This window comes from Vulpes lagopus, chromosome 3 (genome assembly GCF_018345385.1).
Source record: "Vulpes lagopus strain Blue_001 chromosome 3, ASM1834538v1, whole genome shotgun sequence".
Lineage (NCBI taxonomy): Eukaryota > Metazoa > Chordata > Mammalia > Carnivora > Canidae > Vulpes > Vulpes lagopus.
Genome location: NC_054826.1, coordinates 138,884,646 through 138,898,142, shown reverse-complemented (window position 1 = coordinate 138,898,142; position 13,497 = coordinate 138,884,646). Strand labels below are relative to the sequence as shown.

Sequence of the window (13,497 nt, the reverse complement as noted above, 5' to 3'; positions counted from 1 at the left end):
GATACAAAGCCGTTGTCAGATATACGTATTAAGAATATTTTCTCCCATGATGTGGTTTGCCCTTTATTATTTTTATAATATCTTGGAAGAACAGTATACATTTTGATGATACCCAGTTTATCCATATTTTTCTTTTATGGTTTGAACTTTTTGTATCTTATCTAAGAAATCTTTGCATATCTCACCTTGGTGGTTCATTCGGTTAACCCTCTGACTTTTGGTTTCCACTTAGATCATCTCAGGGTTATGAGGTTGAGCCGCATGTTGGACTCTGCATTCAGTGGGGAGTCTGCTTGTGATTCTTTCTCTCCATCTCCTTCTGCCTCTTCCCCCTTCTCTCTCTCAAATAAATAAATCACTTATTTGAGAGAGAGAGAGAGAGAGCACAAGTGACAAAGGGAGATGGAAAGGGAGAGAAACAGACTCCCCACTGGGTGTGGAACCCTACATGGTGCTTCACCCTGTGACCTGAGTTGAAACCAAGAGTTGGAGGCTTAACCCACTGAGCCATCCAGAATTCCCGGTAAATAAATCTTTAAAATAAAAAAAAAAGGAAAATTTCGCATATCCCTATGTGGCTACATTTCTTTCCCGTTTTCTTCTTGAGTATTTATACCTTTAGCTTTTATGACAGGTCTGTGATCCATTTCTTTTTTTTTTTTTTTCTGTGATCCATTTCTAGTTAAATGTTTAGTGTGAGATAGATGAGGGTTGAGATTCATTTTGAAAGAATGCAGATATCTTGTTCTAGGATTATTTCTTTTTGTTACCATTGTTAAAGTCATTTGACTAAATATGAATGGATTTACTTCTGGATTATAATCTGTTGCATTGATCTATGTGTCCTGTTCTATGTCAATGCCAGTTTTAATTACTAGAGCTTTATATAAGTATGGAATTTCAGGAGTGAGTTTAACTTCCTTTTTTTTTTTAAGATTTATTTAGTTTTTTGAGAGAGAGCACGCATGCACATGCTCGAGCGGGGCTGGGGCAGAGGGAGTGGAGAGGGAATCTCAAGCAGACTCCCCACTGAGCTCAGAGCCTTAAGCGGGGCTCAGTCTCAGGACCCTGAAATCACGACCAGAGCTGAAATCAAGAGTCAGACACTTAACTGACTGAACCACCTAACTGCCCCTTAGGAGTTTACCTCATTTAACTTTTTTTTTTTTTTAATGATGCTATTTCTTTATTCATGAGAGACATAGAGAGATAGAGAGGCAGAGACACAGGCAGAGGGAGAAGCAGACTCCATGCAGGGAGCCCGACTCGGGACTTGATCCTGGGTCTCCAGGATCTGGCCCTGGGCTGAAGGCGGTGCTAAACTGCTGAGCCACCAGGCTGCACTCCATATAAATTTTAAAATCAGCTTGTCAGTTTCTACCAAAAAAGCCTGTAGGGATTTTGCTTGAGACTGCATTGAATTTCTAGATCAATTGGAAGCAAAGAATGTGACTTTGGGTGGATAGGCAGTAAACTGACTATAACTATAAACCCTGTATTGTCCTTCCTTGAAAGAGGCTCTTAGTGGAGCTTCTCCATGTTTTTTCAACAGTTATAGTGGTTGATAGTGTTGTTCAGATCTTCTGTATTCATACTGGGGGCTTTGGGTGTGTATGTTTGTATTCTATTAATTACTGAGAAAAGTAGGTTACAATCTTATATTATGACTTATGGATTTACTTGCTTTTTCCTTTTAATTCTGTTAGTTTTTGCTTCATGTATTTTGAGTCTATGTTATGAGGTACATATTCATCTATAAAGGCTATATCTTACTGATGTACTACTTTTATATCATTATGAAATTTCCTCATTTAATCCTAGAAATAATTCTTACATAATTTATTTTGCCTGATACTAATTTGGCCTCTCCAGGTTTCTCAATTATTTTTCTCATGGCATATCTTTTTCCATTCATTTACTTTTTAACTAATCTATTTGTATCTTCATTTTGTTTTTTATTTTTATTTTTTATTTGAGAGAGAGCACAAGCAGTAGAGACAGGCAGTGGGAGAGGGAGAAGCAGACTCCCCACTGAGCAGGGAGACTTAGTGGAGTTCAATCCCAGGACTCTGGGATCATGACCTGAGCTGAAAGCAGATGCTTAACCAGCTGAGCCACCCCGGTGCCTCTGTATCCTTGTATTTAAAGTGAGCTTCTTAGAGTCGATTCTGAATTACTTTAGGGAAAATAGAAGAACTTTGCAACTCTTATTGGGGAAAACTGGATGAAGAATACACAAGAACTCATACTATTTTTAATTCTATGTGAATCTAAAATTATTTCAAGAGTGTTTATAATTCCTTGTTGTTCATGCATTGTTAGTAGTAGCTTCGTTTAAATTCTTGTCTGGAGGATAGTGTGGCACCTGGGTAGCTCAGTGGGTTAAGCATCCAACTCTTGGTTTTTGTTCAGGTCAGGATCTCAGGGTTGTGAGATAGAGCCCCCACTGGGCATGGAAACTGCTTAAGATTCTCTCTCTCCCTTTCCCTCTGCCCCTCCTGGCCTCTCCCTCTAAAACAACAACAACAACAAAAAGAAACAAAATAAATTAAAATGCTTGTCTGGTAATTCTAATGTCTGTGTCAACTCTGTTGTTATCTGTTGATTGTCCTTACCTATCGTAGTTGAGGTTTTTCCTGTTTTTTTTTTGTTGTTTGGAATGAGGAATATACTCCTTTTGAATTGTATCAAGGACATTTTGGGTGTTATGAGACCTTGGTTCCTACTTAAATCTTTTTTATTAGTAGACAGTGTCACCAGAAGAGGAGGAAGGGTGCTTCCTCTTTGCTGACAATCACCTTGTATCAGGCAGGAATGGTTCATAGGCTCAGCCTCAGTAGTCTTTGTAGCTGTAGCCCCTGGTGGGAGGGAAGAGGGTCACCATCTCTGCCCTCATTAGTGCAGGGTAGGGATGGTCAGCAAGTCTCTGTTCCCTATTACACAGCACCCAGTTAGTAGGGTTCTATCCTGCAGAGCTACTCTCTTCCTATTCCTTTCATTGGAGACAGTGTGTTTTTCTTGCGCCTTTTGTTTATCGTTGCTCTCTACCTGTTGTGTTTCCAGGTTGCAAATTGTTAAGGCAGCCGGGGGTGAGATACATAGGTAACAAAATGTCTCCAGGGAATTCACTGTTGGGTTATCACTCAGGATCTGGGGTCTCTAGCCAGTTTGTCTTACTTTCTTCACCTCTGAACCTTATAGTAGTTACTTTTTTGATTTTGGTCCAGGGTTTATAGTTGTAATTAGCAGGAAGAAAAGAGTAGAATGTACTTAACTCTACCTTATCTGGAACAAGACATCTCATACTGATTTTTAATATATGTTTCTGTGTTTTCTAATTTTATTTGCCCTGCTTATTTTGTTTTTCAGGCAAATGAAGATAAAACAATGTCTACCAACCTAAAATACCTTTCCTTGGGAATTTTAGTCTTTCAGACTACCAGTTTGGTTCTAACAATGCGTTATTCTAGGACTTTAAAAGAGGAGGGACCTCGTTATCTATCTTCTACAGCAGTGGTTGTTGCGGAACTTTTGAAAATAATGGCCTGCATTTTATTAGTCTACAAAGACAGCAGTAAGTTTTTTGGTTTTCTGCTTTTAAGTCCTTGCAATTCACTTGATTGTTTTGGTGTTATTTACATATGATATATACATAAATATATATTGGTAACTACACATAAGAACACTATTGCCTTATCTACTATTGTCACAGTATTAAGAATATTTCAATATTTTTCATTTCTTTTTTTTTTTTAAGATTTTATTTATGTATTCATGAGAGACACAGAGAGAGAGAGAGAGAGAGAGAGAGAGAGGGAGAGACACAGGCAGAGGGAGAAGCAGGCTCCATGTAGGGAGCCCGATGCAGGACTGAATCCTGGAACTCCGGGATCACGCCCTGAGCCAAAGGCAGATGCACAACCACTGAGCCATCCGGGCGTCCCTCCTTTTTTTTTTTTTTTTTTTAAGATTTTATTTATTTGAGAGAGAGAGCATGAGTGCACATGGCATAAGTGGGGGGCAGACAGAGGGAGAGGGAGAAGCAAACTCCTTGAACAGGGAGCCCAACATAGGGCTCCATCCCAGGACTTGAGCTGAAGGCAGACGCTTAACTCTCTGAGCTACCCAGGCACCCCGTATATTTTTCATTTTCTTTCTTTTTTTTTTTTTTAAAGATTTTTTTTTAAATTTTTATTTATTTATGATAGTCATAGAGAGAGAGAGAGGCAGAGACACAGGCGGAGGGAGAAGCAGGCTCCATGCACCAGGAGCCTGATGTGGGATTCGATCCCGGGTCTCCAGGATCGCGCCCTGGGCCAAAGGCAGGCGCCAAACCGCTGCGCCACCCAGGGATCCCTATTTTCCATTTTCTTAAGACAGTTTTAGTCTAGTAACAAAGATATTTTATTCTGATCTACATTATGATTTTTGTCTTCTGTTTAATGGAATAATTATGAAATATAGTTTCTTGCATTTATAATTGAGAATAAGTAAATTCTATAATTATGAAATGTAGAAATTTAGAGAAGTCATAATTAAAGTCAATGCTTTTTATTTTATTTCCTGCATTGATTAGTCCAGCAGTGACTAATTTGATATAGATTTTTTTGAAACAGCTTTATTGAGATATAATTCATGTACCATACGAGTCACAGATTTTGAAGTGTACAATTCTGTGTTTTTTGGGTATATTGCATTATTAATTGAAGTTGTAGTAAAATATATTTTTAGATATATGTATATCATAAATTTTACAATTTATGAATTTTACCATTTTAAAGTATAATTCAATGGCATGAATTGTATTCACAGTGTTTTTCAACAATCAGCACTATCTGTTTCTAAAACTTCCATCACACCAAGCAGAAACTCTATAACCACTAAGCAATAACTCCTCCCATTCTCCTTTACCTTTGCCATTTGGAAATCTCTAATCTATTTTCTGTCTATGAATTGGCCTATTCTAGATATTCCATCTAAATAGGATCATAAAGTGTTTCTCCTTTTATGTCTGGCTTATTTAACCTAATGTTTTCAAGGTTTATCCATATTGTAATATGTATCAGAACCTTATTCCATTTTATGACTAATATTTCATTGTATGTATATGTATGTAGGTATATATAAAATTTTAGTCATTAATATATTCATGGGCACTTGAGTTTTCCCATCTTTGGTTATTGTGTATAATGCTGTAATGAACACTGATTAATACTGCAATAGATGTATAAGTCTCTGTTCAAGCCCTTGCTTTCATATCTTTAGAGTATATACTTTTAGAGTGGAATTGCTTGGTCACGTGTTAATTCTGGGTTTAACTTTTTGAAGAGCCACCAGACTTTTCCACAGCACGTTCACCATTTTACATTCCCACCAGCAATGTCCAAGGGTTCAAATTTCTCTACTTCCTTGCCAACACTTGTTATTTTCTATTTGTTTTTTTAAATTGTAGCACATCCTCACCAAAACTTGTTATTTTCCATTTACAAAAAAAAAAAAAAAAAAAAAAAAAAGTAGATCTATCCTAGTAGGTATGCTGTGGTATCTTGTGGTTTTAATTTGATTTTTCCTAATGACTAATGATGCTGAGCATCTTTTCACGTGCTCATTGACCACTTGTGTATATTTAGAGAAATATCTGTTCAAGTCTGCTTTCCATTTTTTAATTATGTTGTTTGTAAAAGTTGTTTGTATACTTTTGAAACTATCATGATGGCCAGTGTAGCTGTAGCATATTGATCTGGGAGGAGAATGAAACAAAGAGAAATTGAATTGGCATTTAGAAAACAGACAATGGGGACACCTGGGTGGCTCAGCGATTGAGTGACTGCGTTCTGCTCAGGGCGTGATCCTAGAGTGCTGGGATCAAGTCCCACATTGGGCTCCCTGCATGGAGCCTACTTCTCTCTTTGCCTGTGTCTCTACCTCTCTCTCTCTGTGTCTCCCATGAATAAATAAATAAAATCAACAACAACAACAAAAACAGACAATGTAGGTTAACCTTGGGCTAAAATTTTCACCATAAAAACTAAGGGAATAATTGAAATGTTTAAAATATGTCGTGTTTTGTTTTATTTTATTTTTTTAAAGATTTATTTATTTATTCATGAGAGACACAGAGAGAGAGAGGGAGAGACACAGGCAGAGAGAAGCAGGCTCCCTGTGGGGAGCCTAATGCAGAACTTGATCCCAGGACCCTGCGATCATGCCCCAAGCTAAAGGCAGACGCTCAACCACTGAGCTACCCAGGCATCCTAAAATGTTGTGTGTTACACACAGAAGGGCCAATGCAGTAGCCATATTGACAGCAGAGGAGATACAAGAATACGTTCAGGAAGTCATGTTTGGAAGCTATTGCACTAGTCCAGGCAAGACGATAATGGTGGCTTAGATTATATTGCTAGAGAAGAGGCAATGTTTATGAGATGTTGTTCTGTGAATGGGAGATATATGCAAAACAGTCTCCAAAGGCTGAAGGAGCTCTAAGACTAAAGAAAAAGGCTGACAAATCCAGCTTGACAAGGGTGTCTTGGGTGGCTGCAAGAGGAGTAGATCTCTGCAATACCACCTCCCTTAAGACCTGCTTTTATAGCTAGCCCCTAGAGGCTAGAGAGTACATGTTGGGGGACAGATCATTCAAGAGGAAAATGTTTAAGAATAGGTGTGGGTCAGTCATATCTCTAAGACAGACTGTGCACATTATATCACAAGAGTGTTCTTAAGGGTGTGGTTAAACAAAAGGAAAGAATGTATGTGTGTGAGTGTCTGTGTGGTGTGTTGGTGGGGGGGTCTTCATATCACTTCATATCACAGAATGATAGAATGATCATGGAAGATTTGTCCAAGATGGTGTTGATTTGGTTCACACGGATGTCTTTAAGCTACAGCTGATGTGACTTGCTAGTAGATTAGGTGTGTGAAGGTCAAGGAAATGGGGAATCTGGTCTGAGGAATAATTCCTAGGTTTTTAGGTTAAATTACTGGGTGAGTGAGTGCTGCAGTGAATGATATATGGACAATAAGTTAAGGGGAAATGAAAGTTTCTCTTTGGGCCATGTTAAATTTGAAATGCCTATAAGGCAATTAAATGGAGATGTTAAGTAGTATAATTATGAATATGGGCTTTGTCAGCTTATATATGTCTTTAAAGTCAAGGATTGGATGAAGTAATTTACTAAATACTGAGAAGAGAAGGCCAAAGACTAAGTTCTGTAGCATTCCTGACATTTAGAGGTCAGATTGAGAAGGAAGAACCAGCAAAAGAAGACTGAGTGAGGGGCGCCTAGGTGGCTCAGTTGATTAAGCATCCCTCTGTTGATTTTGGCTTGGTTCAATCTCATGGGTCCTAAGATCAAGCCCTGTGTCAGACTCTGCACTCAGTATGGAGTCTGCTTGAGCCTCTCCCTCTGCTCCTTGCTCCCCCGCCTCCACTTTCTCTCTCTCATAAATAAATAAATAAATCTTTTAAAAAACCAGAGTTTCACCTTAAAACAGTCTAGATCTGGTAGTTTTAAAAAAAGAAGATAACTGAGTCACCAGTAAGATAGAATAAAATTCATATAAATGTGGGGTGCCTGAGTTGCTCAGTCGATTAATCGTCTGCTTTCAGCTCAGGCCTTGATCTCAGGCTCTCAGGATTGAGCCTTGCACTGGGCTCCCTGCTCAGCTGGGAGCCTTCACCTTCTCCCTCTGCTGCTCCCCTTGCTTGTGCTTGCTTTCCCCCCCCACTCTGTGTGTCAAATAAATAAATAAAATCTTTGTTAAAAAAATCTATATAAATGTAATAGGAATGATGAGAAAGTAGTGTTTTTGCTTCTAAGGTCTAGAAGAATGGAAGTATCCACTTATTTAGCATTGTAGATCCAAAATTATGAAAAAAAAACAAAATTATGTTTGACAAGTTGGCATTGTAGAGAGAGGTGATAAAACCAACTCTTAGTAAACCAAAGTACAAATAGACATACATACACAAAAATAAATTCCAGAGACATCTGGCTGGCTTGGTCAGTAGAGTGTGCAACTCCTCATCTCAGGATCTTGAGTTTGAGCCCCACGTTGGGCACAGAGATTACTTAAAAAAAAAAAAAAAATCCCAGTAGGTTAAAGATTGACATTTAAAAAGCAAAACTTCAGGACCTTGGTACTGTGAATTATTTCAAATAAGATACAAAAAAAAAAAAAATACAAAGGACTTGTTAAAAAATGGATAATTTGGGGTACATTTGAAAGAAAAGTACCTGTACATCAAACCAAGTGAGAAGATAAGCCAGAGATTGAGAGAAAGTATTTATATCACATATAACCACCAATAATGAATATCCAGAATGTCAAAGAGCTTAAACAATTCAATAAGAAAAAGCCAAGCAGCTCAACAGTAAAGTGGACAAAAGATACAAATAGGCAATTTATAGAAGAGAAACCTGAATAGCCAAGAACATATTTAAAGATTTTAGGGGCACCTGGGTGGCTCAGTGGGTTAAACATTTGCCGTCAGCTCAGGTCATGTTCCTGGGGTCTTGGGATTGAGCCCTGGGTAGGGTAGGGCTCCCTGCTCGATGGGGAGCCTGCTTCACCCTATCCTTCTGTTCCTCCCACTCATGTTCTCTCTTTTTTATGCTCTCTCTCTCTAATAAATAAATAAAACCTTTTAAAAAAGATTTTAAAAAGATAAATACATAAAAATATATTTATATAAATATATAAAAATATATAAATATAAATCAACCTCACTAGCAATCAGAGAAATAAAATTAAAGACACAGACTCAATTTTACTATCCTCAGATTGACAAAAATAAAAAGACTGACAATAACAGGAATTGGAAGGAACATGGAATAAGACCTTCCCTAAACTGCTGGTGTGAAAAATATGTGATAGCATTAATTATTTAAAATTAAAAATGTTTAAGTTTTTTTTCTAAAAAAATTTTTTCTGCTAAATCTAAGAAAAAAATCTTATAGTGATTTTTTTTTGAAATGTTTTATTTATTTATTCATGAGAGACACAGAGAGGCAGGTAGAGACACAGACAGAGGGAGAAGCAAGCTCCATATAGGGAGCCTGATGTGGGACTCGATCCTGAGAGTCCAGGATCACGCCCTGGGCCGAAGGCAGGCTCTAAACTGCTGAGCCACCCAGGGATCTTGGTAATTTTTAATTACATTTTATTTTACTATTATTATTTTAAGGTGAGGAAAGGATAATTATTAGGTATTAATCTTTAAACAATATTTTCATTTTTAAAAAGTTTCCAAGTTTAAGGTTGGGAGAGAAAATCATCTATGAAGTGTTATTATTGGCAAAGTAGTAGGATTCCTTAGATTTCTCCTGTATTTGGGGATTTATGTATCTTTTTTGTATCCCAGGACCCTGGGATCATGACCTAAGCCAAAGGCAGATGCTCAACCTGAGCCAACCAGGTGCCCCCCCAGTTTTAAATTAAATTAAATTTTAATAAAATTGATTTTATTTATTTATTCATGAGAAACACAGAGAGAGGCAGAGACATAGGCAGAGGGAGAAGCCAGGCATCCTAGATCTAAAAGTATCTTAACATGTAGGCCTGTTTCTATTTCAGTTGAGAAAACTGAAGCCTTGAGAGAGTATGTAACTTATTCAGAGTTAATGATTTTACTCATTTCATGTCTTTTTTTTTTTTCTTTTTAAGAATGTAGTCTAAGAGCACTGAATCGAATACTACATGATGAAATACTTAATAAACCTATGGAAACGCTTAAACTTGCTATTCCATCAGGGATATATACTCTTCAGAATAATTTACTCTATGTGGCACTGTCAAATCTGGATGCAGCTACGTATCAGGTACTTAGAATATATTTCTAGTGGCTCTTTTAAGAAACAGACAAACAAACAAACAATAATATTACCTGTTTTCTTTTTCAGGTTACATATCAATTGAAAATTCTTACAACAGCATTATTTTCTGTGTCTATGCTTAGTAAAAAATTAGGTGTGTACCAGTGGCTCTCCCTGGTAATTTTGATGACAGGAGTTGCTTTTGTACAGGTAACTATTCAAGTAAGATAAGTATACCTTTCATTTTTGAATGAATTTCAAAACCTTATTTATTGTGTATGGAGAATACGGTTCTGTTGTTTGTTGAAGTGAGTAAATGCCTATTCTCACAATTGACGTTTTTTGAGGGCTTCCTTTGAGCAAGATACTACATTGGGGCTGCAACTAATAATAAATAAATAAAAATCTGACTGACTTATTTCACTTAGCCTTATACTCTCTAGATCCATCTATGTTGTTACACATGGCAAGATTTCATTCTTTCTTATGCCTGAGTCTACTCTGTATGTATATGATTTCACTCATATATGACATTTAAGAAACAAAAAAATAAAGAAAAAAGGAGATAAGCCAAAAAACAGACTCTTAACCTACATGACAAACTAATGGTTACCAGAGAGGAGGCAGGTAGGGAGATTTGGGAAATAGGTGAAGGGGATTAAGAATACACTGATCTTGAGTGCTGAGTAATATATAGAATTGTTAAATTACTATATTGTACATCTAAAACTAATATAATTGGAATTTAAACAAAGGAATGAATGAATCAGTGAAATTCTTAAAATTAAAATAAATAAAAATAAAATTGTCTGACATTAAAAAATGAACAATCTAGTTAGGGAAATAAGATACTGTATATAAAATAAATCTGATTTTTATTGGATGTCTGAGCATTTGAGATTATGAGTCACTCCCTTTTTATTGTCTATCAGCTTCCCTGATAACCATTCTTTCCTGGTTCTTCTCATCTTTCAAATGATTCTTTTTGGAGTTCCTTCCTGGGGTCCTCTTCCTTGATACTTGATATTGGGGTTGCTGGTAGGCTTGTTATTTCCCTTAAATTATGTCTTTATTTTTGGAGACTTCATCCATTCTGTAGTTTTTAACACTTAAATGTTCATGGTTCCTTGGTCTATGTCACCACTTATAATTTCAGATTTGTATATCTAAGTATCTGTTGGATATCTTAGCTTGCTGAGTCAATAGGACTTATAAACTAAGCATATCCAAAACTAAACTTTATCTGTTCCTCCACCAAACCTGTCTTGTTTCTATTTTTTCCCTCATTATTACTCTGCCTAGGAGTTGGCCTAGATTCTTCCTTCTGCCTGTATATATAATCGGTCACTAAGACCTTGCTAATTCTGCCTTCTTTTTAAATTCTGAATATATTATTTATTTATTTATTTGAGAAAGAGAGTGAGGGAGCAAGAGCATGCAAGGGAGCACAAGCAGGGGGGAGGGGCAGAGGGAGAGGGAGAAGCAGACTACTGGGCAGAGAGCCTGACCTGACCTGAAGGCAGATCCTTAACTGACTGAGACACCCAGGTGCCCCTGATTCTGCTTTCTAATGCTTCTTGATTCTTGTCTTAACTGTCTCTATTATTACTTCCCCAGTTCATGTCTTCTTTGTTTCTCATATGATCATTTGCCTCCTGATTTTTTTTTTTTTTTTTACTTCAGTCTTACCCATCCCTTAAAACTCAAACTCCACATAGTAACCACTATGGTTTATCTAAAAACAAATCCAATCATGTTAGTTTCTTGCCATCCAGAATGTGGTATATCTGTTACTTTCCCTAGAGTGTAGTATGTCTATCATGAATAAGTATATGTATATTTAAAACAGTGCAAGCATTTTTTTAAGCTATTTTTAAGTAACCTCTATACACAGTGTGGGGCTCAAACTTATAACCCCTAGATCAAGAGTTGCATGCTCTACCATTTGAGCCAGCTAGGTGCGGCTTGGATAATTTTATTTTTATTATTTTTTAAAGATTTTATTTATTTATTAATAAGAGACACGGACAGAGAGAAGCAGAGACATAGGCAGAAGGGAGAAGCAGGCTCCCTGCAAGGAGCCCGAGGCGGGACTCGATCCTGGATCCTGGGATCATGACCTGAGCCAAAGGCAACGCCCAATGCTGAGCCACCCAGGCGTCCCTTGAATAAATTTTCTAGTAGTTATTTTTAAATGAATATTACAGAAATTTAACTGTCATTTCAAACCCATATTTTCATAGATACTGCTAAGGATAAGCTAAAGTAGATATTATATTTTAAAAAGTGAGGGTTTTTTTTTATTTTTAAAAAGATTTTATTTATTTATTCATGAGAGACACAAAGACATAGAGAGGCAGAGATATAAACAGAGGGAGAAGCAGTTTCCATGCAGGGAGCCTGATATGGAACTCGATCCTGGGACTCCAGGATCACTCCCTGAGCCAAAGGCAGACGCTCAACCACTGAGCCACCCAGGCATCCCAAAAAGTGAGGTGTTTTAGATGAAAATATCAATAGTTCAGGTAGAACATGAAAAAACCATGAAGATGATAGTTTCAGGAACACTGATCTACAGGATAAAGCTCACAGTGGTTGACATGATACCATATGGACCTTCCATAATTACCACAATTCCAGACTCATTTTTGCTACTCTAACAGTTCACACTCTGAATTTCTACAACTGAACTTCTTAGGAAGCTGTTTTGTGAATCTGTGCATTTACTTTTTTTTTTTTTCTTTTTTGGGGAATTTTTAGAAATTGTGAGTTGTAACAGTAATATCACAGGGGGAAACAATTAAAATGATTCTAAGGTTTTCTTTCAGAAGCTCTCCTCTGCAATCCCCAAGAATGGTATTGGTTGCACTTTTATCTTAAGGTCTGAGAGTGGACTCTAAAAATGCACTTTGTAAAATATAAGAACTAAACTCTGGTTTTGTTTTTCTTTTTGTTCAGTGGCCCTCAGATTCTCAAGAGCTTGATTCTAAGGAACTGTCAGCTGGCTCTCAGTTTGTAGGCCTCATGGCAGTACTCACAGCATGTTTTTCAAGTGGTTTTGCTGGGGTTTACTTTGAGAAAATCTTAAAAGAAACCAAACAATCAGTGTGGATAAGAAACATTCAACTTGGTAAGTTTTAAGTGCTTTCTAATATGATTTTTTTAAATGATTATATTGTTAGATTTAAATATTACTACATATCGTTAAATAAATAAGCCACTCATGAAATCTGCCATTGATACAAATATCTGGCAAGATTTTTGCCTTTTAAAACATTATATTTTAAATGAATGCCTTTTACTGAAGAATATGGAATTTTAAGCCTGTGACATAAGGGTGTACATAGCCTGTTTCGGTCCTCACTATTTGAAGACTTAGGAACTTTATTCTTGATTGCTCAGTTCTCAGAGAAGATGTTACAAATAACCTATTTTCCTCCTGGAAAAGGAGATTAAAATACTTGGCAATTTCAATTATATGATACAGTGCTATCAACTGTTATCACCATTTTGTATATCAAATACCCATGATATACATCTTAAATACCTTACAATTTTACTTGTTAATTTTACCTAAGTGAAACTGAAAAAGAAAAAAAAAAGATATTTAAATGGAGAAAGTTTGAAATGATGAAATTTTCATCTTTGTTTTAAAATCTTAATACAGGGGTGCCTAGGTGGC

General features: G+C 36.7%; 1 protein-coding gene across 5 annotated transcripts in view; it reads left to right on the top strand.

Annotated features, from left to right (window-relative positions):
- The window catches only part of SLC35A3 (solute carrier family 35 member A3), a 54,556-nt gene that overhangs the window by 25,810 nt on the left and 15,249 nt on the right, over nucleotides 1–13,497 (top strand). For all 5 annotated transcript variants that reach the window (XM_041749089.1, XM_041749086.1, XM_041749087.1 and 2 more), the window contains 4 exons: nucleotides 3,370–3,574; nucleotides 9,667–9,821; nucleotides 9,903–10,025; nucleotides 12,774–12,945. In XM_041749089.1, coding sequence (XP_041605023.1) covers nucleotides 3,370–3,574; nucleotides 9,667–9,821; nucleotides 9,903–10,025; nucleotides 12,774–12,945 — 655 coding nt within the window. The remainder of the gene's footprint in view (nucleotides 1–3,369; nucleotides 3,575–9,666; nucleotides 9,822–9,902; nucleotides 10,026–12,773; nucleotides 12,946–13,497) is intronic.